The sequence below is a fragment of the Bos mutus genome, chromosome 19, assembly GCF_027580195.1.
Source record: "Bos mutus isolate GX-2022 chromosome 19, NWIPB_WYAK_1.1, whole genome shotgun sequence".
In the NCBI taxonomy this organism is placed as follows: Eukaryota; Metazoa; Chordata; class Mammalia; order Artiodactyla; family Bovidae; genus Bos; species Bos mutus.
Window position 1 is genome coordinate 23057608 of NC_091635.1, and position 26320 is coordinate 23083927.

The following is a 26320-nucleotide window of genomic DNA, read 5'->3' on the forward strand; positions in this document are numbered from 1 at the left end:
TCAGTCTTCACAGTTCCCCTCTGAGAGAAATTTTAATATGTCCATTTCAAAGATAAGCAAACTGAGATTTGCAGTGGGTAAAGTGCCTCATTCATTCATTCAACAGACCCCTGAATCAGCAATTACCTTGAATCAGATTCTGGGGAGGGATACAAAAACGAAATCCCTGCCATCCATCACAAGCCAGCGTGGAGGAAAGAGACACAAAGGAAAGTGTAACACAAGGTGGATTATGAGTGATAGCTAGTATTTGTTGGGTACTTACTAAGTGCCAGACACTGTCGTATGTGCTTTACTCCTTCAGTCCTATCAGCCAGGGACCATTATTATGCACAATTCTCATGTATCCGTACATTAATGGTGATTGCTTAAGGACTCATAAACCTCAGGGAAGTTTCCTGAAGGACTAGGAATTAACCAGGCAGAGAAGGTGGTGGGGAAGGCAGGGCCATTTCAGGAGAGGGAAATGTGTGGAGACCATCTATTGGAAGCCTCCACAGCATCCCAGGCAGGGGCCAGGGCTGGTCAGGAGGCTGCAGGAGCACGCAGGACTCAATGCAGAAATGAGAGAGGCCCATATCCTACACGTAGCTATCTGAAGGGTTTTAAGCAAAGGAGAGACTTGGCTAAATTTTTAGAAAGATCATCTGGGCAGCTGGGTTGGGGGTGGATGGAAGGGAGAGAGATTCAAAGTAGTAATCCAGGCTCAAGTTGATGGTAGCCTGGACAGGGGCTTGGGGCAGCGAGGAGATGAGAGAGGCAAAGTTTTCTGGATGATCATAGTTTGGGGATTGTTAAATAAAGGACAAAGAGCAATTTTGAAGAACACTCAGTTTCTGCTCCTAATCCAAGAGAATGGGGGAGATTTGATGAGGTCAATTTTGGATGGAGCCAAGGAGAAGTCTCTTGAGAGTCCCTTGGACTGCAAGGAGATCCAACCTGTCCATTCAAGAGGAGATCAGCCCTGGGTGTTCTTTGGAAGGAATGATGCTGAAGCTGAAACGCCAGTACTTTGGCCAGCTCATGCAAAGAGTTGACTGATTGGAAAAGACTCTGATGCTGGGAGGGATTGGGGGCAGGAGGAGAAGGGGACGACAGAGGATGAGATGGCTGGATGGCATCACCGACTCGATGGACGTGAATTTGAGTGAACTCTGGGAGTTGGTGATGGACAGGGAGGCCTGGCGTGCTGCGATTCATGGGGTCGCAAAGAGTCGGACACGACTGAGCGACTGAACTGAACCGAAAGGTCTTCTGGCCCCCAGTCTGTTCGCCTCCTGACAATACTAGCGACGACTGCCTGGGAGCACACCCTCCGGGCACCAGGGAACGTGGCTACTTCAACAGGCAGCGGAACTTAAAGCCTGAACCCGATTCCCCGCCTCCCTGCCCAACACCTCCGAGCCGCACCCCGGCTCCTCCGCCCCCCCGGCTCCTCCGCTCCGCACCCCGCCACGGGCGCTGGCGGCGACAGCGGGGCGCCATCCTGGGCGCCAGAGGGCGCTCCCTCACGCGCTCAGACCCCTCTGGCCCAGCCCGTCTCAGTGGCCGCGGAAGGTGACGTGGACACGGAAGTGGTCGTCGTCGCGGTGGCACCGGTGGGAGCAGGGCGCGGGGCTTAGAGTGCGGCCAGCAGGCGGACGGGAGGCGGCGGTCTCGCACCTGCAGTGGCGGAGGACGCAGGTGTTGTCGGTTGGGTGCGAGTCCGGTGAGCTGACGAGCGGCTTCTCAGCGCTTCCCTTGCCCGTCAGTACCCCGCAGCTGGGTCCCGTTTAGCCGGCGTCACCATGACCAAGGCCGGTAGCAAGGGCGGGAACCTCCGCGACAAGCTGGACGGCAACGAGCTGGACCTGAGCCTCAGCGACCTGAATGAGGTCCCGGTCAAGGAGCTGGTCAGTACAGTCCCGCAAGGCCCAGGCGCCCACCCGCGACTGGCGCTGACCCCTGCTGCCTAGGTCACCTCCTTTCCCATGCCTCAGTTTCCATGGCTTAAAACAGGTGGGGGGAGTGGGACTAAGTCCCCGGGGAGGCCGCGTCCGGCTCCAGTTTCTTCCTGGGATGTACACGTGTCACTTGGGCGCAATTCCAGGAGATGGAAGGAGCTGCTTGTTTGGCTATGGACTTTTTAAGGGTGAGGAGTGAATCTCGTCCCCCCCGCCCCCCACCCCCAATTCCTGAGGCTTTCACAGCGTTCAGCTCCGTGCACGACACAAAGTCGGAGCTGTTGGAGCGTTTGCTGGATGTATTCGGAGAATGAATGAACAAATGAATGAATGACTCGGTCCGAGTAGGCCTCCGGGTACTCCTGGGTGTGGCCCAGAAGCTGACTTGTCTAGGAAGTCAGCAATCCCAGCTTGCTGCCCCAGCCCTGAGGCGTCCTTCCTTGAAGAGAGTGAAGTCTCACTGCTTTGTTGGCAAAGTTTTCCCAACTCTGAAACTGGCAGGAATATGCGCCTCTGTGGCCCACCCCTCCACCCACCTACTCCCACATCCCCAACTGGGAAACAAGCCTGAGGCCCCTGGGACATTACAAAACTAGTTTGTTGCCAAAGTGGAGTTGGATGGTATATCCCCGCTATGCTTACCTGGTTCCCTACCCACATCCCCTACCGTAGCCTCACTTTGGATGACGTACCCTTTCCTCACTGCCTTTAATGAATTACATTTACCTTTGGCACTGGGCCCAGTTTTCCCTCCACCTTGGCTGTGTAATATGGAGGTTAGAATGGGATTCCTAGTTCGTATATCAGCTTCATTGCATAATAGCTGAGTGCCCTTGGCAAGCTAGTTAACCTTTAAGCCTAGATTTCCTCATTTATAAAATGGTGATAATTGTTCCCATCTCATAGGATTGTTGGGAGAATTAAATAAGATTGTAATGTAAAATACTTGGGAGGTAGCAAATACTGATGCATGTAGCTATTACTGAGGTGTTCTTTCCACTGTTATATCTCAAACGTTTTAGGTGGTCAAACCTCCTTCTTGGGACTTTCTAACATTTGGAAAGTGCATGTTGGCCCCATGTCCTTAACTGAATATTTGCCTTCTTCCCCATGTTTCAGCCTGGCCTTAGGACTGATGTCCCAAATCATTTACCCCAGGCATCTGGTTAGTGCAGCACCACCCCTCAGAGACAGAAGGGTCAGTTTTTGCCCAGTCTTTCCAGCCTGAACCCCATGGGAAAATAGCTGGGCTAGGAGAGCCTTGTTTTCACTCTGCATTCACTCATTCATTTAGTCACAAGGGTATGTTGAGTGCCTGGAAGGTTCTGAACTGGAGAATATGGAAATCACAAAACTATATGAGACAGAGTCTCTTTCCTGAAACCTAATAAGGACAGTGCTAGAGAGAATATTAAAAGTGCTATGGAGAACTTCTAAGAACCTGTTTTTTTTCTTGGATGTTTCACAGCCACATCCTTTCTCTTTACATTCTTCTCTAGGTCATGGTTGACTGGCTTAGGCTTCCTTTCGTGTCTCCAGGAACATTGTACTTTGGTATTTTTTTTTTACAAGGCCTTTTCTAGTTGTGGGAACTTTCTCTGGAAAACGCTTCATTAGCAGATGTCGCTGAATTGTTCCATGTGTTGATCTGACATTTTGTTCTCATTCCCCTCCTAGGCTGCCCTCCCAAAGGCCACCGTGCTGGATCTGTCCTGCAATAAACTGACAACTCTACCGGTAAGGCTGGCAAGCAAGCATGATTTCTTTGAGAGCCCTGATGCTTCTCCTTCCTGTCTGGGGGGGTCATGTCATAAAATATAATTTCAGGATAGGCCTGCAGGCAGGCTACCACTAAGTGGGAGTGTGTTGCAGGTAGAGTGGGGTGGTTTGTCTCAGTGGGAAGGGAAGCAAAGTAGACACCTCATTCTTTAAGAACAGTGGGAGAAGCAGGCCACTGAAAACTAAAGTCAACAGGATATTGGCTGAATTGTTTATTGGGTTCATCTTTTTTTCAGCCTTATTTTATTCCTTCGAAAAACAGTTTACCTCCTTGTTGCAGCAGAGGAGGCTACAGGCTCTTCTGTAAATTTCTTTGCATTTCAGAGAGAAAGCTTTTCGGATTGGTCTCCTTGTGCATGTTTCAATGTGGAACAGGAGAGAGTGTGCTTTTGTAGAACTATCATATCATTATCCTCCCAATACTCGAAATACAGTTTTGTTTAGCACATCCAACCTGATACTTGTGACTCTCCTTGTACAACTTCTCCCAGTTCTCCTTTTGCTCCACTTGTGAATCATTCAGGCCTGCTCAGCCTCCCCTGGGTTCTGGTTGGCCTCTCCCCCATGACGGTGCTCCTTCACTGTCAGGCCTAAATTTGTTGTCATTGTTGCCTTTTCTGCCCATTATTCTGGCTTTGTCCCTCCTGGCCCTACTCTTCTGGCTCTGGCTCAGGGATCAAGTCTCAGAAGTTGGCAGTTTCTTCATTGGATCATTAGTCCATTTCCATCTCAGTATTCTCCTGGGCCTCACTTATCATCTATAGCATCTTCCTGCAGCTCATCAAGATTTGTTTCTAACACTGGAAAAAAGCATCTGAGATTCCACTTCTTCAGGGGTATTTTATATCTAGTTAAAGAAGGGCAGCAATTCCTTGCAGCCTGCTGCAACTTTGTCAGATTGTCACTTGGTACCACCAAGTGCATTTTTCAGTCTGAACTTTTCAGTTGTCATGCGTTTCCCTGAAGTGTAGATCCACTGGCATTTACGGGTTCCCAGAGAACGCAAATGGTGCATCATTAACTGAGGTTGGACCATCACTTCAGATGGGTGCCGAGCAAAGGCTTAATGACAAGAGGGATGTTTTGAACTGTGCTAAAGAGCCAGGATATGAGTAGGATGGGCCCCAGCCTGTTTATTTAGTCATTCAAAGAATACTCCTTGAGCATGTGTACTTAGTAATGTGCTAGGTGCTGCAAAGAACAATGAAGAATAAAACTGGGTACACACAGAACAGGGGCTTTCCAGGTGGCACAGTGGTTAGGAATCCAGCTGCCAATGCAGGAGATGCAGTTTTGATCCCTGGGTAGGGAAGATGCCCTAGAGTAGGAAATAGCAACCCACTCCAGGATTCTTGCCTGGAGAATTCAATGGACAGAGGAGCTTGGTGGACTACAGTCCATGGGGTAGCAAAGAGTCGGATGCAGCTGCACACATGCACACAAGGAGCGCTTGATCTTTTCAGAAAATCGGATGGTCACACCATGTTTGGGCAGCTTCTGTGAGAGTTGAATACAATGTGCTGTTGATGACAGGTCAGAGAACCGGGGGTGAAGGAACCCATGCTTAGTGGCTACTTCCAGCTCAGCCTTTTTGCACCCGTCTCACTGCTTACCACCAGCAGCGATGCTTGCTATCTCCATTTTCATTCAAGCTGGAATAGCTGGTACAAGATAGAGTTGGGCTTTGTGCATAGGTGCCTCTGACTCGGGGGCTCCCGGACTGTTAAGTCAGTGTGTGAGCCCAAGGCCCAGGTGTTCTCTCTTTTCTGTTCTAGTCGGATTTCTGTGGCCTCACACATCTGGTGAAGCTGGACCTGAGTAAGAACAAACTGCGGCAGCTGCCAGCGGACTTTGGCCGCCTGGTCAACCTCCAGCACCTGGACCTCCTCAACAATAGGCTGGTCACCCTGCCGGTCAGCTTTGCTCAGCTCAAGGTAACAATTGCTGAGCCCGTGTTTCATAGCCAGGTGTGGCAGAGCGCTTGGCAACTGAGGGAGTGTGGCTGCGAGAGAGGCCGACAGGCACACCACTTTGTTGCCACAGCCTCAGGTGGCTTTCCCTGTAAGTGGAACACAGAGGGCTTTCTTCCTGCTCATTTTGTTCTACTTTGAGGGACTCTTCATGTGTGCTTGGGCTTACCAGCCACTCTGCCCCATCTCTTTAGAGCCTGAAGTGGCTGGACCTGAAGGATAACCCGCTGGATCCTGTCCTGGCCAAGGTGGCAGGGGACTGCTTGGATGAAAAGCAGTGTAAACAGTGTGCCAACAAGGTAAGCAGGAGCTCCCCAGCGGCTCCTTCACACATTCCCCTGGGGTTTGCCTCTTGTTTTTCTCTGCCAGGGCACCTGTAGCCGTGTTTTTAAAACACAAACGTCTCTAAAGTAGGTCTACTATGAGTCTATCAGGCAAAGGCACCTTTGTTTCTCTTTTCACTCTGTAAGCCCAGAACAGTGTTCTCTTCTGCTCTACTGCCATGCTTCTGTTCTTAGAAACCAGGACCTGGCATGATCCAACACTGTACTGTTGATAGCTGTTCATATGGAACAAAAAGGTTAGGGACTGTGGCCTTTCTGAGTAAAGTTATGTAGGAATTTTGATAATAAAGATGTTGTTAATATTTGTAAGTTTATAGCTGGAAACAGACACATCTTGGGCAGACTTGGCATTTGATTTCAATTGAGTCATCTGACATAGGAGAAAGGAACTAACTGGCAGCCTGGAAGGCGAACATTTCCAATAACCTTGAAGGTGCTTTACATTGCTTCTTAAGAACAGCACTGTACCCACCTCTCAACAATTCTAGCTATAGTCATTTTTTCCCTGCAGCTTTAGAACAGGTTGCTGCTGCTTCAGTTGAGCACCAGATGACTTGGCTATACGTTTAGGGGGTGTTGTGAACAAAAGAGGATTTAACTTTAAATGCTAGATTAATGTAAGTGAAATGTGTGTATGATGGGTTCTCTGTATGAATCTCAGGAGTAATGGCCTTTCTTTTCTTACCATTAGCTCAGGACTTCTTAGATAGTCTATATCACCCATTGTCACAAGAAACCAAGTGCAACATCAGTGCATCCAAGAAGCCGAGGCAACAGTTTGCCCTCAATGGGGACAGTACACGTGATGAGTGAAGTCCTGTTCTGGAAACTGTGCTTTAAGGGTGATGTCTGTTCTGAAGACTAACAATGGCCACCATTGACTATTCTTTTGTCTTACGTACTTTCCGTGTTTCATCTTGTAATCCTCATAACCCTGGGTAGTAGGTATTCCTTTTGTATCTCTTACATGAGAAACTCTGAATGCACAACATCTTTGATTTCTTTGCATGTTTCATCTCCTAATCCTCATAACCTTGGGAAGTAGGTATTACTTTTGTATCTCTGATATGAGAAACTCTGAATGTGCAACATCTTTGATTTATCCATTTATTCATTCACCTAATAATATATTAAACCAAAGAAATGCTGATATTCTAGTTTTTTACCTACAAAAATAATTCTTATTGAGTGTAAAGGTCTTTAGTATTCACAGATATTCACCAGACAGAGCTTCTGGGAGCACAGTGCATTGTGGATGTGGTGAGAAGCCATGTTCCTGGCCCTGTCTCCTGTCCACACCTTTAGGCACGTACAGGAGTGGTGTAGGCCAACCAGAAGGAGGTTACTTGTCTTCAGGAGTTTCTTGCCAGCTCTGACCCTGTGGCTACATAGTAACTGATCTGTTTGGTTCATAGTAAAGCACCTTTTAAACATAATTTGTTAGTTCAGTAGAAATCATCAACTGCTTACTACCTGCTGTGGACTAGGATAGGTAGACAAAATCTACCCTCCAGAGGCTCCAGAGGAGCCTCTCCCATTTCTGAACAGGCTGTGTGGTCAGATAACTTAACTCCTCATGTATTATAGCCAAGCTAAAAGGGGCAGCTCTTAAACATTCCAGTTGCTTACTTAGCCAGCTTTTACCCAACTAAAACCAACTGCATGGTTGGTGCTCATATAAAATTCAGAGTTCAGAGTGAGACAGGGACTTGGGCCACACCTCTCCCCGTCACGCTTGACCTTCCTCCAGATCCTGTAGCCCCTTGCTGAGCAGCCATTTTTAAGTAAGTGTGACTGTTCTGGAGAGGGGTCAGACAGTGCACTGTTGATGCTGGTCCTGGGTTACTCAGGACAGGGTTCCTGTGGCTTTAAGCCAGGTTCTTGGAGGGAGCGGCTTTTGCAGGCCTGCCCGTGAGACCCTCTTACGATAGATGTAGCCATGTCTGAAGTTTCCATGAAGAAAGATGTTAACATTTGAATACATATCTAGTATTCAGTAGTGAATAATCTAGTGTATTCATGAAACAGACAGTTGAGACAATTTGCTGTCTTAAATTAGAGTGCCTTAGATTTTCTTCTCTTATTAATGCAGTCAAGAAGATAAGGTAAAAAAAGCAACAGTGTTTAATGAGCACATATAATGCCTTTCTCTGAGAACTCTCCTGCCTCTGTGCACTGGAAGTAAGAGGGACAAGCTCTGGCCTAGGCCTAGGAACTCAGGAGACCTGCACTCTGCTGTGCTACTTTCTAGCCACATGACATCAGAGCTTGGCTTTCTTCCCTACCTTTACAATAGGCATCCAGTCGGTTGCTTAGGCATCCAGTCGGTTGTTCATCATACCTCTGCCTGTAATTAGCTAAGCTCTGTGCTTACCTGCAGAGCTAAGGACAACAGTCCATACCCATTTACAGTCTAGGACTGAGATGGGGAAGAAAACTCCCCATAAGTGGGAGGAGGGAAACCTGAGGCGGCCAAAGGAGGGGTCAGACAGGAAGATGTCTTAGTGAAAGTGCTGTCCCTGCACAACACAAAAGCTGCTGGGAGAATTGTAAGAAGTGATTGTAAATGGCAGAACTTTTTTTACAGATTCCAATTGCTATTGTATTTCACAAACTTTTTTCATGAGCTCGAGTGAACTGGGCTCATGTCTCTTCTCTGACTGAGGCTGGTGCAGTGAGGACACGGGGTAGGATTCACTCCGTTAGCTGCCCTGCTTCCTGGGCTCTGGTGATCTGGGCTGCTGAAAAGGGCAGTCTCTTTTGAGATTCCCCACGTGAAGACAGTTACCCAGAGTGGTTCAGCACCCTCCTCTCCCTTTGCAGGTGCTACAGCACATGAAGGCCGTGCAGGCGGATCAGGAGCGGGAGAGGCAGCGGCGACTGGAAATAGACCGAGGTAGGTCGCCACCCCTCCTCTAGCCATCTTCCTGGTCCTTATCCCAGCCAGCTGGTTCTCATGCTTAAGGAGCTAGGATCCAGGAAAGGAGCCCTGCAGGGCAGTAGGGAATAGTGTGGTGGTAGACGGCAGCATCTCTCCAGTCCCAGCTTCTCGACTGAGACCCACAGTCATATTCAACTGCTTGTCTTTCTGTCTGCTTAGACGGTTAGTAAGTTATCTCAAATTGCTGCTGCTGCTGCTGCTAAGTCGCTTCAGTCGTGTCCGACTCTGTGAGACCCCATAGACGGCAGCCCACCAGGCTCCCCCGTCCCTGGGATTCTCCAGGCAAGAACACTGGAGTGGGTTGCCATTTCCTTCTCCAATGCATGAAAGTGAAAAGTGAAAGTGAAGTCGCTCAGTCGTGTTCGACTCTTAGCAACCCCAGATTGGACACGACTGATCGACTGAACTGAACTGAACTGAAACCAGATCCCCTTTAGTACCTCCTACTGTTCCCCCATAATGGGAAATCACCATCCTTATTCAAGCCTGAAATTGGGAAAGTGTCCATGATTGCTTTCTTCTGTTAGTCCCATGTCCAGTCTGTGAGCTGTGGAACCTCCAGTGCTAGTCAAGTCTCCTTCCGGTAGACTGCCACAGTACCTCCTAGCACCATGCCCTGGCTCATACTTGTGCCCTTTCCACACAGCAGCCAGGGAGATCTTTTTAAAACATAAATCAATTCTGCTACTATTCGGCTAAACCCTCTCATGGCTTCCATTTGAACTCCGAATGAAATTCAAACTCAGTAACATGGCTGACAAGGCCTGCCATGGCCCGGCCTACTTGCTTCTCTGTCCTCATTCCACGTGCCAGGGAGAGAGTACAGTTACCCTCAGCCACACAAGCCTCTCTTGTTGCAAAACACACCGAGTACAGTATCATCTTAGGGGCATTGCTTGATTTCCTTTTCCCTCAGATCTTTATGTGGCTGTCTACTGGCTTCATATGGTCTCTATCTCTGCTCAGATGTTGCCTTAGGTTAACCATAACCCTTTCAGAGCCACTCAAACTAGAATTGCCAGCCCACCTGCCACACTCTATCACATCCTTGATTATTTCCTTTATGGCACACATCACTATCTTTTTTTACTGTTTGTTCACTTGTTCATTGTTTGTCTCCTTCTCTAGAAAGCAGATGACTTAGGCACTAGAGCCTGACTTTTCTTCACTGCTGTATCCAAGCACTTAGAACAAGCCCCGGCACACACACATGCCCTGTCGATGGCTGACTCCTGAGCCCCCTTACTGGAGGACTCCCATGGCTAGAGGGACATGTGTAGTGCTGACTGCAGGCGGGCCCTGAGATCAGAAGCCCCGCGCTGTGACAGTCCCGTGTACCTGCATGGCTACTGTGCGGCCTGTGTTCACTGTGACTGCTGCTGCTTTTGCCTCTGAATGGCACATGTTCTCCTAAGGCTGGGCAGAGTGTGTTCTTAGCATTCTTGGTGCCCATCTGGAACTTGGAGTTTGTTTACACGTAGAAAAGCAGTGGGAAGCTACAGTGCTAACACTACCGCCATTCAGATACACGACAGTTCAAATGGCCTTTTGAGCACTAACAGGACATTTAACCACCACCTGTGGCATTCTGGCTGTGGAAGAACGTACTTCAGTCTGTCAGATAACTTATTTGGAAATGCATTTTTAGAAACCAATTATTTGTAAGGTGGGTGTCGTATGTAAACATACTTGAGCTGTGGGATAAATATGAATGTTATATAGACTCCTGAGTTGAAGTCTAGAGTACCCTCTGACAAGCTACTAGTTTTAATTTTCAGGAAAACATTTCCAACCTTTCTAACTCTGAACCTGAATGCTCACTTTTTCATCCTGCCCTGCCATGCCACATTTCTTTCTAAAGCTTGGAAAGATGAGAGTCCCATAGAATCAACACCTCCCTTCTTTCCTCTGCTCATAGTTGAGTTGTGCAAGGCTGCGAATGGCTGTCTCACAGTTCTAAAGGAGCACCAGACTCATCACCCATACCTTTCTTATGCCCCTCTTGCTATATCACCCTACTCTTTCTGCTGCTTGTGGCTAGGAACCCCTTAATAAGAATCCATTGGGCAAACCCTAAGAGCAGCTTATTGTATTTTAGAGAGGGCTTACTTCCCAGTGAACAGAAAGACATGTGATCCACCACATTAGGGGAAGGGAGCCGAATCCATATGAATTACTTGGGATACTGGAGGTTTGAGAGAAGCCACTTTGGGGTATACTTTCTCGTAGAGGCTGAGAAGAAGTGGGAGGCCAAGCAGCGAGCTAAGGAGGCTCAAGAGCGGGAACTGCGGAAGCGGGAGAAGGCAGAAGAGAAGGAGCGCCGGAGAAAGGAGTATGATGCCCTCAAAGCAGCCAAGCGGGAGCAGGAGAAGAAACCTAAGAAGGAAACAAATCAGGCCCCGAGTAGGTTTTTCTGTCAGTTGCAGGGTTCAAGGATGGGTGTGGTGAGAAGATGGCTTAGATTTCTAGGCATAGCTGAGTGAGCGAGCGAACAAGCTTACAGACCTTGTCAGGTACAATATACTCTAAAGTCTGGGAGTAACTTGGAGGACCCACTTACAGGGAATGGGAACCCTCCTTGTGCCCTGACTGGCTTGTTTTCCCAGTGTCACGTGTTTGGATCAGATGTGGCTGAGAACATTTCCAGAACAGAGAGTTGCACTTTTTGTAAAGGTTAGATTCTAAAATCAGTCAGAAAGGTGAAGATTGCGTATGGTCACATTACTCTTAGAAGACCCTTCCATCATCCAGCAAGTGGACTGGGCTCCTGAGTGTGTGGTGCTGTCTCAGTGGTGCCAGCATGGCCTGTGATTTTCTTTCCAAGTTGGACCAGATCACTCTATAGTGAGCACCAGAATTCTGTGGCCTGCATTCAGGAAGCCATGTCATGTAAAAACACATTAGCGTTTTGCCTGAGTATGCCCTGCTGGATTTGTGTAGCAGCGTGGCTCCATGTGTAAGTGAGGACTGTATCTTCTGGGCCAAAAGGGGCCCCTGAGGGGAAGGCACCTGAACAGGGAAGCTCTGTGGGGAGGGGAGGCCTGCGCCCGTCCTTGCTTGCCCCGCACTGGCCTTGAGCAGGCCACCCAACCTCACCGCCTTTGTGTTCCCTCATGTAAATGAGGATCATACCTCCCTACAGGGTTGTGATAGGATTGAAAAAAACCTCTGACCGGATCATGTAGTTCTTGGCATATGGGTGTTGAGACAGGTTTTTTAAAAATTTACCTGAAAATCTCAAAATCAGTTTTCCCCCCTAATTTTAAATATATTCATTGCAGAGAATTTCTGTATATATCGGAAAATGGCAATCACCTATAATCCCATTTCCAGCATTCATCACTGTTGCCAATATGTGTCAGGCTATTTTATATATTAGAAGTATTTATAAATTTTGAACCTGTTTCCCCAAATGGGCAGCATTCTATCCATGCATGACACCTCCTGATAAAGCCCTGCCCTTGGCCCTAGGGGCCTGGATCACTGGCATGTTCTGGAGGAGAACTTAGGACCCTGAGGACTGTATGCTACATGAGACATCCAGAATGAATCCGTTTTCAGTCTAGTCTCTGAGATCCAAGGGACAAAGTTCATGTTTCAATCTCTGCATAGCAAAGTTTTTAAGAGCTCAAGTCTTCTTGTAATTGTGTTCTCCTAAAGACCTGGGGAGTTTTCATCAGAGCAGAGGGGTGTGAGTGGATGTGCATGGAGGAGACTAGCACTGACTATAGCGTGCCTCTCTTTAAACTGCCTGAACTCTGTCTACTATGACTCTGTCCCTCCAGAATCTAAGTCCAGCTCTCGCCCCCGTAAGCCACCACCCCGGAAACACACTCGATCCTGGGCCGTGCTGAAGCTGCTGCTGCTGCTGCTGTTGTGTGTGGCCGGTGGGCTGGTTGCTTGTCGGGTGACCGAGCTGCAGCAGCAGCCCCTCTGCACCAGTGTGAACACCATCTACGACAATGCCGTCCGGGGCCTGCGCAGCCATGACATCCTCCAGTGGGTCCTGCAGGCCGATTCTCAACAGTGAGCTTGTCCTCAACACCTGCTGCCTCCCAGCCTTGGAGCTTGGATTCCTATGGAATTGGGTTCTGCTGGACACAACTTCTTTTTAGTGTCAGACCTACCTGCCATCATCAAATGGCTACCATTTGGTACCTGAGACCTCCTCTTTGTAAGACTTCTTTGTTCCTCAGTCAGGGTTCCCTGGTGGAATAAGGAGAAATAGGAGGTGGGGACAGTTACCTGCATGCTTAAGAGAATAGGCTTGGGGTAGGGAGAGAGCCTTTTCTAGTTGTTATACAAAGCTGTGTAAAGGCAAGACGCGTTTCTACTAAAGGTCAGCTGTCACTACATTTATACTTTTGTATGTCACAGACCCTTTCTTTCATTCCTCCCTGGGGAGCCAGGGCAGATCAGGAGGCAGTGTGTTATTGGGGACTAGGGGAACACCATACTTGGCAAATCTCATCTAAATTGGGGGGGAGGGGCATACCTATTTTTTAAGGATCTCAGACATTGGTATTTTAACAGCCATACAAAATCTTGGGCTGTGACAGGACTTCCAGATCATCCAGTCCAATGTAACACTTGTAGACAGGGAGACTGAGGCTTTCCATGACTTGCCTATGGTCTTCCAGCTCGTTTGGGGCAGAACTGGATTCCCACCCTGGTATCTTTCTTTTTCCATCAATTTATCTTCTTTATAATGTCCTGAGTAAACAAAACTTACACCAGAATTGGGTGTCTCTTGGCTGGAGTATAGAGTCTCTCATGGGAAACAGATTTATGACCTATAAATAGAAATCTCATAGCCACAAGGGTCTTGGGCAGCTCTTGCAAAGTCCTGCCACAACTTATGTGGCTTCTATAAAATGGGCACAGTCCAGGCTCCTGGCGTCAGTTTGAGAGCATTAATCCCTTGACTGCCAATAAACAAGGTGGATCCTTGCAAAGCCACATTGTCTGTGACAGCTCTGACATAATTGGTGTGACTGAATACCACATGGGCAACCTGAAAACGAAGCTTCATAAGAGACTTGATGTTTAGAACTGATCCTAGACATCATGGAGTTTAAAAGTGGTATATTAACGACTAGCATGAATAAGGACAGCACTGTCCACTCCCTTTATCTGCCAGAGTCAGCATTTTCTTGCTCTGTGGCCTCCTTTACCTCTTTTCACTACATCAGAAATGGCCGTCATGGTGCTCATTCGCAGAATACTCGTGATTGAAAGCTCCCTGCCTTTCCCCAGGGAGACAGAGAACCTGTCATGTTCAGAGACAGTGGGGTCCAGCTTGTCAGCACTAGTGGCCCATGGATAGCACTTGTGACTGTCCTGATAATGGAAGAAAAGACTTATTCTTTTCTCCCTCAGGGAGAACTGCTGCATAGGCCCACACCTTATTCAGAATCACTACACAGTCCTTAATTTTTCCTCTAAGCTCCAGAACCAATGGTACAAATGCTTTATTAAAATTAAACACAGAACATAAAATGAGTAAGAGAATACAGAAGTCGGCATAGTGACTGGATCCCCATTCCTTGGCTGGCTGAGGGAGCTCCGGTGGGTGGGGGGAAGGCAAGAGCACATCCAGCCTCGTCAGGCCACCAGCTGAGGACAGCTCACTTGTGGCCTGGAGATTTGATGCTGGGGTACTTTTGGACTTCTACAATTATTAAATACATGTCTGAGTGGTCTGTCTTTGTTCTTTGTATTTTTGAGGGCTGGCGGGGGCAAGCACAGGGGCGGTTCATACATGGCAGTCGACCTGCTAGGAGAGGAAGGCATCTCGGCCTCCACCCCAGGTGGGCAGGTAGAGACACCATCACAAATAGCAACACCAAGGAAAGCCTGCAGTGGGCAGGACCCAGGCTTGTGCCGCAGGAGGTGCTCCTGACTGCTACACTGTAGTCGTGCTGCAGCTCATCCTGAGGGCTGGCTTCAGTCTGCACTGTCTAAGGAGAGATCTGGCTGCAAAGCTGTCATCTGAAGGTAGACACGCCTGGACAGCTCTGGTCCAACACGGCGCGAGGTGGCTGTCACGCCTTCCCCACGGCGCACCTGTAAGTCTGCGAGCAAATTCTGGCGTTCTTGCTCAGAAAGACACCGCTTATAAGCCTGAAAGTAGTAAATGACCTGTTAATACCACTCCACCCACAGCCATTCTTCGTCTATGAGTAGGGATGGGAAGCTTGTGTTGGAGGATGAGAATCTGTCCTCCTTCCCTGGTCAGTGTTGACTCTGATCTCAGACCCACACTGTTGACTTACAAGGCACTCCTGGGCCCTCACCAGTGCTGTCCATGGAAACCGGGAGTCCGCCAAGGCCACAGCACACTGGACAGTGACCCCTGGAATGGCATACCTGGATCAGGAGCTGTGGGGATGGATAGGCGTCCACAATGGCACTGGCCATCTCCAGACTGACCCGGTTCAGCTGCTGAATCTGTCTCCTCCAGACCAGTGCAAGCCCCCTGCCAGAGCGGTCCACCTTGGCCCCTCCAGCCCAGTCACTCTCCAGGCAGAAGGAGAAACTAGTTTGATCTCGGAGCTTCCTGCAGACAACACAGTTGAGGAGCTAAAAGTTGTGCATTTCTCTGCTGCACTTGTCCCTTTAACTAGGAACTTAAAAACCTTGCACTGACCTTGGAAGAGGTGTATACAATGTTCCACCCAAGCAATGCTAGTTGCTTAAAAACTAACTAGATTCCCTTAAAAACAACATTTAATCCTTTTCATTAAAAGAGAAGTTACCAGAAAGGTACCAGATTCTTGCTTACATTGAGGTTGGGCTCCATTTGGGGAGACAGTGTGCACAGGCGTAGGCACAGGGGACTGGGTATCAGGCAGTTTAGTTCTGGTTCTTCTAATTTGCTCAGAACTTTGACAAGTTGGTCTCTTCAGGCCTCAGTTCCCTCAGGTATAAAATGAAGGACTCCATTGTCTCTCAGGTCTCATTAATTTTAAGTTCTGACTATGAACAGCCCTTGAGCTAAGTAGGCTAAAAAATTGTTTTACAAAAGCCTGTTTGATTGTGACCTGATCTGCAAAATGAACCCTGGTAACTTGGCCCACTGATAACCCAGTACGAATCTGCAGAACATAAACTTACACATAAGCTCAAGTGTTAGTTGTTCAGTTGTGTTCGACTCTTTTGCAGCCCCATGAACTGTACCTCTGTCCGTGGAATTCTCCAGGCAAGAATACTGGAGTGGATTGCCATTCCCTTCTCCAGGGGATCTTCCCAACCCAGGTCTCCCACACTACAGGCAGATTCTTTACCATCTGAGCCACCAGGTGATCCCAACACATATAAGCAAAAGGAGAACATTTTAAAGGGACCGTGCTTGAAGGCTCCTTCCAAGAATCCCCAGGGTTAAGTCAGCTGCATCTGCCTCAAGCTTGAGCAACAACAGACTAGCAGCAGAGTTAGGGGAAGGAGACATCTTCTCTGGGTACCAGAATCATTGTAAAGGACAAGGCCCAGCAACTGAGCCAGGACTTGACAGGGGCACTCACTTGAAGGGCGCTTCAGCCACAGCCTTTGTGAACGCGCATGCCAAGTCAGCCAGCTCTTTCCAGCTCTGCACAATTCGAGCCTGGGCTTCTGTGTGCAGCTGCAGATCTACCAGTGCCTAGAAACCCCAAAGCACGATGGACTGGAAGAGTATGGAGAGACCAGTTTGAAACTATTCTCTCACTGTTCACTGCAGCTATACCCCAGTCCCTTGGCTTCCTGTTTGGCCCTTCTTTCCCACCTAGTGCCAGGACAGAAAGCAGTGTCCAGCAGGCATTTTACTCTTTAGCAACTCAGGTTAGATGAGAGTGGGCGCCCACGCTGATTCAGGCAACAGAAGTTCTTACCTCTTCCACATCTACCCTGGTCACCATGGCCCCTGTGTTGGCCTCTGGTTGTTTCTGCTGCTGCTTCTTTTCCTTGGCCTGTTCTCTATTTGCCGCCCTCTGTTTCCTTCTTAGAGGATTTGGAGCACTGGAGCAGGGGAGGAAATCAAAAGTGCAGCAGCTCCAGGCTGAGCTCAGGCAGAAGAGGTGTGAGAAGGCTGGACCAGAGAGTCACAAAGGGCTGGTAGGGATGCTGTTTTGCAGAGAGACCCAGATCTGGGATGAATAAATCCACCCCTGTTGGCCCAAGAGCTGCCCCCTTTAATACTAAGTCTGGAGGACAAATCCAAACCTGAAGCACTTCTCGGGATCCACAATCACCAGTGACAGATCTTTCCCAGCTGTCCTTGCTATGATGTCAGTCACAAAGCTCTGAAGTGTTTCCTTCCCTTCCTCAGTGCTGCCCAGACTTCCCTGCATGGAGGGGCAGAAACGGCATGAATGCCTGCTCCCTAGAGCCAGCCCTCTGCCTGGCCTCAGCACCCACCCCTCTGGCTGTACCCACCTGCTTGAAGTGGTAGATCATGGACATAAACACCTCTGCCAGGAGCAGCACCAGAACCATGGGCTCTTCCACCCAGCCCTCCTCGCCATCCTGTTAAAGGACACAGAACCCCACAGAGGGAGGCAGGTCAGCAGGTGCTCAGCACCGGAGAGAAACCCAGGCCTTCTGGGTGAATGACTTCATCCCCATTGGCCTAGTCCATTTTGCAGTATCCTTTTTCTTCTGGAGTGAAATCATGGTGGCAAGAAATAGGAACCCATGATTCTGTCCCTCCCAGTCCTCAATGGTTCAACCTTGGTGTACTACACTTTGGAAGTAGTGAATATGAAATAGGCTGAGAAGTAACTGCCAATATTCTATGCATTTTGAAGTGGGGGATGGAGGGTAGGAAACTCTTCTGAAGAATCAGGGACAAATATGTAATTTGGGCTTTGAGGGTAAATGCGAAGTATGAGCTGAGTGGCTCTTGGAAAGGAATAGGTTTTGTGTGACAAAGATAAGAATCACCAAGGAAAACTTCAGTCTGTGAGAGCACCTCTCTTTCACCACACTAAGGTATAATCAAACAAAGCCAAGGTCCCGTAACAGCCCACCATCCTACAGTGCAGTATTAACCAATCTGAAATGGCAGCACCACCCCAGATGGCGAAACCGAGTAAAAGCTGTTATTATATGAGGCGCAGTGCTTCCCCTGTAGTTTCCTTGCACCCTGTCCACACCTCGAAAGACAGCCCTTTATTAAACCCTCCTCAAATTTATACTGAGTGTGCCATCTGCTTTCCAGCTGGGGCCTTGACTGAGATATAGTCTTTAGAATAAAAGCATACTTATCCTGTAACTCTGAGGAGGAGAGAGAGCAGTCAGAAAACCCCTACCTCAGAGGGCCCAGCCTTTCTCCTCCACGTGAGGCTGCAAGGCACAGCCTGCGCCTCAATCACACAGGAGCAATCCATGGACTGCAGGGCTCCGAGGAGCTGACCCCCACCTTCCATCTGTAAGAGCACTGCAACAGACGGGAAAGGGACTGTCAGCGGGACCCAGAAAGCAGTTTACCCAGCAGAAGAGAAAGAAAGATTCCTGTAGGACCTGGATCCAGCAGCACAACGATGTGCTTTAAGCACTCCTCTGGCCTCTGAGCTTTCAGCCTGTTCACCAGAGCTGCCTTCTTCTTCCCTTCCTGCTGCCTCTGGGTGCTCTCCTTCTGGCTTGCTCGTCCCCACTGCTGGCATCCCTGTGTGCTGCTCTTCTGGACCTTCTGACTATACTTGCGTCTCTTCTGAGGCAGGGGCACCTCAGCATTTGTTTTGGTTATTGTCAAGCTGTTGCTCTGGACAGAGCAGGTAGTCTGGTAGGCGGGCAGCAGATGGCATGGACTGTCTACCACAGGGTCCTTGTTATTTGATGCATGCCTCTCTGAGGTACCACAGAGGGGAACATCACGGATCTTTGTAAATGGCTGTTTTTGCCAGTCATGTGATGCTTTTTGATGATCCCAAACTCTTTCAAATGGGGAGCTGGATTTTTCAGGGCTCTGCTGTTTGTGAGTCAAAAACTTACAAATAAGCCTCTTAGCCAGGGGCATAAATTCCTCCTCATTCTCACTTCCACTGCTTAGCACACTGACTGGCTCTGTTTGTATGACAGTTTCAGCGGCCTCTGGAATGGGTGGTGGATCTTTCAATTTTGGTGATGGACAGGAGGCCTCAGAGTCTGAGATGTCAACCACTACAATCTTCTCATCCTCCTGAGGCTGCCTCCTCTTTATTGAAGATGGTTTATTCTTCAGAAAGGCAAACGTTGGCAGCTCCTCAGAGTCACTGTAACTGGAATCCAGTGAGAGTGAGGACTTGTTTACAGCCATCAGTCCGTGCAGTCAGGGTAACTCCCTGCAATGAAGACAGAGATGAGACGCAGACTGTAGCACTGAATTCAGTCCAGCTGTTGTGTTCTATGGCCAAGCATTACGGAAATAAAATGATATACAGAGAAATGAAGAAACAGAGAAACAGGACATGGTCCTATACGATCAATCTGGAACTCAGAACAGCTATGTCTGTAGTCTAACAGGAACCCTCCTCACATCCCTGTGAGGTATAAACAAAGTGGAGGTTACTATTAAAAAACGTTAATGAGGTAGGAACAAGACCCAATACCACCTCTTTACTGATCTCTGCATGTAAAATGGAGATTTCCAGAGTCATTCTTTTTTTAACAGATATCACTCACATACCATAAAATTCCGTCCTTTTAACATGTACACAATTCAGCAGTTTTCAGTATATTTGCAAGGTTGTATCACCATCACTACTATCTAATTCCAGAACACTTTCATCACCTCAAAGAGAAATCCCATAGCCATTAGGCAGTCAGTCCGTTTCCCCTTCCCTCGAGTCCCTGGCAACCATAAACCTACTCCTGTCTCTACAAATCTACTATGTATTCTAGATAGTTCACAGAAATGGAGTCCTAAGTATGTGAACTCTGGTGACTGGCTTCTAAGCATGTTTTCAAGGTTCATTTATGTTGTAGCATGTGTCAGGACTTCATTGCTTATAGCTGAGTAACACTTCACTCCATTGATGTGCCACATTTTGTCTATCCATTCATTTGGTGGACGTTGTTTGATTCCACTTTTGACCATTGCGAATGCTGCCATGAACATTCACCTCCTAGTTTTTGTGGGGATGCTTTCAGTTCTAAGAAATATCTAGGGTCTCAATTAATGGGTGGTGTGCAAGACAATCTGAACATACTCCCTAACACTGCAGGATGAGCCATGTAACCTGTCCCGGCCCTGCTTTTTCAGTAAAACGGGGATAGTCACATTACCTACTTTACAACGATGTGAGAAGTTAAAAAAAAATTTTTTTAAGTAATTAGTGCTTAGTACTGTATCTGGCACGCAGGAAGTGCTCTGTAAAGCTGAACAACTAGGGAGGGGTCCCCCATCCCTGCTCAGGTCTCGGTTAAAGTGTTAGTCACTCAGTCAGTCGTTTCTGACTCTTTGCGACCCCATGAACTGTAGTCTGCTAGGCTCCTCTGTCCATGTACTTCTACAGGCAAGAATAATAGAGTGGGTGCCATTCCCTTCTCCAGGGGCTCTTCCGAACCCAGGGATCGAAGTCGGTTCTCCTGCATTACGGGCAGTTTCTTTACCGTCCGAGGCGTCAGCCTCCGTAACTCTGGCAAAATGCGGGTATCGGATAAGCAGGCCCCTGCTGAGCTCGCTCCACGTCTCTCCCGCAGGCACAGGGCGGACAGCTCCTCCACACGCGGCGGCAAAGGCCGCGGCCACCAAGCCCCGGCCGACCCTAGCTCAGGAAGTAGGCCCTGCACGGCCGGCCCACCCGCAGCCCAGCCCGGGAGCGCTCACCAGTAGCTTGTCGCGCCACTCTTTCGTCTGCCACGCAGGACCCGGAAATAGATCTCCCGGTAGCGGAAGCACAACTCTAACACCGGAAGCGGGAGTACGTAAAACATGGCGTTGGCGGTGCTGGCGTGGAGGACCCGGACTGCTGGTAATCGGACGCCGTGGCCGTTGCGGGGAGAGGGGTAGAAGTGCAGTGGATACCTTGCAGGGAGCCTGAGGGTGGAGGCAGTACCCCGTGGAGGAGCCTGGGGAAGAAGGAGACTGGGGGAAATGTGCGGGGCAGTCGTTGATCACGTGACATCTGGGGCGTGGAGCACGTGACCTTACCTGGACTCGCTCGCTCTTACAGTTTCCCTTGCTGTTATTTGTCGCCTCTTCTGGGTTTCTTTGGATCCCTTCATCTACAAAAATAGGTTGCTATCGTTGGTACATAGGCGCTCAAAAAGTTAATCCATTCGTTCAGTAGATAGAGGTCTGCATTTGTGCCAGACGCTGATAGGTGTTGAAGCTCTCAGTAGAGAAGATGAAGTCAGTCTCTAGCCCCAGGAGAGTTACTTGTAATAGATAAGCCAGTAAATAAGCACATAAATAAAACTGTGAATCATTACAGGTGCTGTGACCTAGAGGGAAAAATTTGTGTCTTTTCTTTTAGGTTGGGTAGTCAGGGAAGCCCTCTGAGGAGGTAACATACAAGTTAAGACCTTAAGGATGGTAGGAAGCCTAGTTTTGCAAGAGAGTGAGGGGCTAGAGAATGATTTGACCCAATTTTCCATTTTGAGAAGGAAGCTCTTGCTCCTCTACGAGCTTAAAAGGAGTAGGAATAGAAATGAGGAAGCCCGATGGGAAACAGTAACAGCAGACCTGATGAAAGATGGTTTAGTCAGGATTTTGGTGTCAGTGAACTGGGAGGGAAATGGGTGAGTTTGAGATCTGTTTTGGAGATAGAATCCAGAGCTTGCTGATGGACTCCCTCCGTACCTGAGGTTAGTGAAGGGAAGGAATCTACAATGACTCTTTGACTTCTGCCTGACCAGTTGTGTAGGTGATAGCATCATTTTCTTTGAGGAGGATGGGGTATAGGGTGAAGGGGAAAGATTTGTGAATGAGATAAGGTAGGTAAAGCCAAAATCCAGTTTCTTAACTTTAGCGAGTGAACAGATGTATAGGTGTTTAAAGGTAGGTAGGTCCTGATGCTGGGCGTTTAATATGATGTCACTCTAAGTCTTTATCTCTGGTCTTTTGCCCCAGCTAGTCTCTGTTCTAATTAAAACTTCAGAAACCTAGGTTTTAGAAACTATGAACCGACAGGCTCCAGGGTCACACAGGGCTTCTCTAAAGACTCTCGCATGACCCTGATTAACACAGCTGTATCTGAAGACCTGAATGCAAGGATTACCAATCCTGGGCTTGTCCTGGCAAGGGCTTGTCCCTAGCACAGGGTTTCCATCCTGGTCAGCATGAATTTTAGTTCACTTTCCTTTTTAAAATAAATACCATTGAGCACGTTGGAATGAGTACGGAGAGGTCAGATTAACAAGGGCATGGTTATCAGTCAGTCTTCCCTATGCTTAATAGGCTTGCCAAACAAAGGGACCAGCCTTCTGAACTGCACAGGAGCCTGTGGAAGCCACCCTCAGAGAGGCTGCCCTTTTTGTTTACAAGTATCTGGTGTGGTATGGATGGGTGGATGGCTAAGAAAGTGGTGGGTGAGGTCAAAGCTGAAGCCTCTCTCTGGGTGTTCTGTTGTTGGGCTCTGTGGTCTGGCCCCTCCACAGTGCATGGAATCTTGAGGGCGTAATGGTGAGTGAGACTGAAACAGGCAGCTCTGTGGTGTCCTCTTGCTGGCTTCTGTTTCTGTGGTTTTGTTTCTCCTCAGTAGGACTGCATGTGTCAAAACCCAGGACACGGTATTTTTTTTTTCCATTAATATTTTACTCCCTCCCCCAAACCCTAGGCCACACACACAACTCATGTAGCGCTTACACTGTGGGCAATACAAGGACTTCAGACATTGCCTGAAGCCCCACACAGTCCAGTGGCATTTCTGCTCACACATCTTCACTTCCCCTGAAAATGCTCCCTGCCGCCTCTCAGCTTAGCAAATGGCCCACTGAGGCAAAGAACGAGAATCTCCTGGGAAGCCTCTCTGTTTGAGCAGCATTTCTGTTCTCTGTGCAGTTACAGCCCTGCTGAGCCCTCCTCAGGCTGCAGCTCTTGCTGTCAGATATGCATCCAAGAAGACAGGTGGCAGCTCCAAGAACCTCGGTGGCAAGTCTCCAGGCAAACGCTTTGGCATCAGGAAAATGGAGGGTAAGGGTGGGGCCTGCCTTCCCCTTCCCACTTAGCAACCTCCCTTGCTACCCTGATGTTCCTCTGAAGAGCAGGCAAACCACACAAGTGCCTGGCCCTGTACTCTCCATGTTGCTTACCAGAACATGTAGTTCCAAATTAAAGAAGCAGATAAGACCTGAAGCAAGGTGGAGGGGCTGAGGAAGAGCAAATGGGTGGGAACCTTGGCCGTGTGACTAGAGTGGAGGTTCCCAGGGAGGGGTTGCGGACTGCTTGTGTCAGACCCTCTGGGAGTCGGTCCTTTCCAGGGCCGGGTCTAGAGGTTGGTATGCAGCATTTGGGCCAGGAAAAGTGGGGGCTACTGTGTTTTCTTAGCAGCTTGCTGTCTGCCTCATTGTTGGCACCGAGGCAACGCACTTGTGGACTTCTCTTCTAGGTCACTATGTTCATGCTGGCAACATCCTTGCGACTCAGCGCCACTTCCGCTGGCACCCAGGTGCCCATGTAAGTTGCTTTGTGCTTCCCTCCACCCCCACTTTTTCTTCACCTCTCCGTGCTCCTGAGCACAGTAATTATAACAGTCGCATCTGTTGGGTGCATACCAAATGCCAAGCATCATGCTGATTCCTGGGCCTGCATTATCTTATTTCATCTTTATGCCCATCCTGACGGTAGGTAGGAATCATCTGTATTTTATAGGTGGGATGCCAAAAACTTAGAAAGGGGGTGGTAGGGTAGTGACAGAGGTGGGATTTGAACCAGGTCTGTTGACTCACAGGTCACTTTTTTGCCTAACCCCCATTTCTTGGAAGAGGAGATTTCTAGTGATTTAAGGTATTTTTTTAATCTTGAGAAACTAATTTCAGTTCATTCATTTTTTCTTATTTTTAAGAATTCCTCCTTTGCATAAAGTTGTTATTAGGTGCCCGAAAGATAACCTGAATTTAATAAAATAGGATTCAGTATATAGGCCAGAAATTAGGTCCATACCAGGCAGGAATTTCAGCATCAGCAAGTTAGTATCACTTGCTAAGGTAGGAAAGTTCTTTAACACAGATCTATGCTCTATTCTTTACATTGTTTAAAATGTTAGTTTAGTTTCCTCTGTAATCTATTTCCTCCTCCCTTCTTACCTCTTTTTTTGGCAATTTGAGTAGACACAGGAAGACTGATAGTAACCTATAATTATTTCAAAAATGCTAATTTGTATGTGAATTGACTGTATGTGTAGTAACTTTTTTTTTAAGAACTCGAGACATTCAGTATGTGGCAATGTTCATTTTAGTTCTACTAAAATAATGACAACAGTAATAAAAACTAATATGTTTTTACCTGGGCAGTATTTTAAGCTCTTTCTGATTATTAATTTAATTCTCAAGATGACCCTATGAAGTAGTTAATATTTATCCATACTTTGCAGTTGAAAAAAGTGAGACACAGTGAAGTAAATTAACTTGCTCAGATCACACAGTAGTAAGTAGTAGTTCTGGGATTTGAACCAGAGTCTGTTCTTTTGAGAGATACTGAATAATGCAGGACTGCCTGGATAAAACTTGCCACACATCTAATCTCAAGTTCAATAAATGAAAAAAGCTAAGATATGTATAGTTAATAATATGTATATATTTAATAAACAGTTTATTTTAATTTCTTCACTCATATTTCTCACCTGAAAATCAGGTTTAGACATAGTACCTACTTCACAAGGTGAGAATTAAGTGAGTTAATGTGTATAATAGTGCTTGGAATAGTGCTTACACACAGTAAGTATGACGCAGTATCAGCTTTTATCATTACTTTTCTTTAATTAGCATATGCATTATTTATATAGCTTTGAGCCTAAACTTCACCATATAGATGAAAATGTTGCATCAAACTAGTATTATGTTAAGCCTCCCAGAAGCAGGCTCCCAGGAGCAGTGATTAGACCTATTCCTGGGCCTGGTTTGGGCATCTGTCCAGTGTGGCTTCTGGCCACCTGTACAGATAGAAGTCCAGGCATTACCCTTAGGGACTGAATAACCACTAGGATTGGCTGTTTTCTTTTCCCACCTTTGTCAGGGAATCATTACCAAACCCAGAGGGAAAGGGAGCCTTAGCTGGAGCTTTCTGAGCCCTCCCTTTTGGCCCCAGGGCCTGAATCTTTGTGAAGAGTCTATCCTAGAGCCCCGGGATGGGCCCCCCTGGCTGTCCAGCTGACTGCTCTGTGTGTTGCAGGTGGGGCTGGGAAAGAACAAATGCCTGTATGCCCTGGAGGAGGGGGTAGTCCGCTACACTAAGGAGGTCTACGTGCCCAGTCCCAGCAACTCGGAGGCCGTGGATCTGGTCACCAGGCTGCCCGAGGGGGCTGTGCTCTACAAGACTTTTGTCCACGTGGTTCCTGCCAAGCCTGAGGGCACCTTCAAGCTGGTAGCTATGCTTTGACTTCCTGTTTGAGGCCTTTGGAGCCCAGGTCACAGGAGAGGATGGTACCAGACGTCAAGAGTTGGAGTGATGACAAGGTCTCCCAGTGAAGAAGTCTGCTTGATGGTGACTGCAGGAGACTCTGAAGTGACTGGTGGAAGCCCTTTGGAAGACCTGATCTGGGGCCAACAATAAAGTTAGCTAGAGTTGAGTTTCTGCTATTTGTGGACAAACCTGGATGGAGCGGCATACTGATCTGTTTATTCATGTTCTCAGGTGTACACGGGAATGAGAAGAGGGGACTCCAGAGGAAGGACTTGCCTTCTTCCACAAGGAAGAGGAGAGCTTGTACTTGAGGGTGTCATAGCTCCTTCCCCTCCTGGATCCCACAGAAGTCAGGCTGGAAAGAGTAGGTAGGAGGGGCCAAGAGGCCAATAGGGAAACCCAATGTGGTCGTGTTCTTTCCTGGAGCCACATTCAGAGGGAACTGCAGTAACAGCCCCAGAAATGGCCATGTGGCACATCCCTTCCTGACTGTGTGGGTCCAGGGCAGAGAGGCCCCATCTGGCCTGGAATACTAGGGTCCTTCCAGGGATGAGGAAGATATATCACTGGATACGATTCCAGGGATGAGACAGATTGGGTGACAAATGAGCTGCTTTCTTCTCACCCAGAGACACACCACACTGGCATTGTTTTCTGATTCTTGGTTTATCGAAAACTGTGAACTACAGCAAAGAATCTGTCTTCAGGAGTACTCACTCTGGTCCTAGAGTGGGCTGAGAACAGGCCTTCATTGTCAACCCAAGACCTTTAAAATCTTGGCTTCAGTGGAAGGGTGAAGAAGGAAGTCTCAGTGGGGATGGACA

The 26320-nt window shown here is 48.2% G+C and overlaps 3 protein-coding genes across 4 annotated transcripts; 2 read left to right on the forward strand and 1 right to left on the reverse strand.

Moving 5' to 3' along the window:
* Positions 1 to 1547: 1547 nt before the first annotated feature.
* LRRC59 (leucine rich repeat containing 59) lies at positions 1548 to 14679 on the forward strand. Its single transcript, XM_005890320.3, has 7 exons — positions 1548 to 1892; positions 3621 to 3680; positions 5498 to 5656; positions 5887 to 5991; positions 8860 to 8932; positions 11207 to 11380; positions 12763 to 14679. The coding sequence occupies exons 1-7, from the start codon at positions 1788 to 1790 to the stop codon at positions 13005 to 13007; spliced, it is 921 nt and encodes a 306-aa protein (XP_005890382.1). The 5' UTR covers positions 1548 to 1787; the 3' UTR covers positions 13008 to 14679.
* A 144-nt stretch (positions 14680 to 14823) lies between these two features.
* EME1 (essential meiotic structure-specific endonuclease 1) lies at positions 14824 to 20885 on the reverse strand. 2 transcript variants are annotated; one of them, XM_070389698.1, is made up of 9 exons: positions 20763 to 20885; positions 18476 to 19275; positions 18265 to 18392; positions 17390 to 17479; positions 17177 to 17298; positions 16846 to 16972; positions 16501 to 16616; positions 15347 to 15536; positions 14824 to 15100 (listed from the first exon to the last, which is right to left on the reverse strand). In XM_070389698.1, exons 2-9 carry the CDS (start codon positions 19248 to 19250, stop codon positions 14924 to 14926), a joined length of 1725 nt encoding a protein of 574 aa, XP_070245799.1. In that variant the 5' UTR covers positions 19251 to 19275; positions 20763 to 20885; the 3' UTR covers positions 14824 to 14923. The 2 variants fall into 2 exon arrangements, with proteins under 2 accessions (XP_070245799.1, XP_070245800.1); XM_070389699.1 differs by lacking the exon at positions 20763 to 20885 and adding an exon at positions 20546 to 20707.
* MRPL27 (mitochondrial ribosomal protein L27) lies at positions 20793 to 25662 on the forward strand. The gene is made up of 4 exons (XM_005890322.3): positions 20793 to 20907; positions 22938 to 23069; positions 23485 to 23552; positions 25266 to 25662. The coding sequence occupies exons 1-4, from the start codon at positions 20868 to 20870 to the stop codon at positions 25470 to 25472; spliced, it is 447 nt and encodes a 148-aa protein (XP_005890384.1). The 5' UTR covers positions 20793 to 20867; the 3' UTR covers positions 25473 to 25662.
* The last annotated feature ends 658 nt before the right edge of the window (positions 25663 to 26320 follow it).

What these genes read in the sequence shown, in the direction of transcription:
- LRRC59 (XM_005890320.3), top strand. Translation starts at nt 1,788, where the DNA reads ATGACCAAGGCCGGTAGCAAGGGCGGGAACCTCCGCGACAAGCTGGAC. An exon ending in ATAAACTGACAACTCTACCG is followed by an intron (nt 3,681 to 5,497) that starts GTAAGGCTGGCA and finishes TTTCTGTTCTAG; the next exon opens with TCGGATTTCTGTGGCCTCAC. An exon ending in GCGACTGGAAATAGACCGAG is followed by an intron (nt 8,933 to 11,206) that starts GTAGGTCGCCAC and finishes ACTTTCTCGTAG; the next exon opens with AGGCTGAGAAGAAGTGGGAG.
- EME1 (XM_070389698.1), bottom strand. Translation starts at nt 19,250, where the DNA reads ATGGCTGTAAACAAGTCCTCACTCTCACTGGATTCCAGTTACAGTGAC. An exon ending in CGTTGTGCTGCTGGATCCAG is followed by an intron (nt 18,393 to 18,475) that starts GTCCTACAGGAA and finishes CGTCTGTTGCAG; the next exon opens with TGCTCTTACAGATGGAAGGT. An exon ending in CCCCACAGCTCCTGATCCAG is followed by an intron (nt 15,101 to 15,346) that starts GTATGCCATTCC and finishes TACTACTTTCAG; the next exon opens with GCTTATAAGCGGTGTCTTTC.
- MRPL27 (XM_005890322.3), top strand. Translation starts at nt 20,868, where the DNA reads ATGGCGTTGGCGGTGCTGGCGTGGAGGACCCGGACTGCTG. An exon ending in GTGGAGGACCCGGACTGCTG is followed by an intron (nt 20,908 to 22,937) that starts GTAATCGGACGC and finishes TTCTCTGTGCAG; the next exon opens with TTACAGCCCTGCTGAGCCCT. An exon ending in TGGCATCAGGAAAATGGAGG is followed by an intron (nt 23,070 to 23,484) that starts GTAAGGGTGGGG and finishes CTTCTCTTCTAG; the next exon opens with GTCACTATGTTCATGCTGGC.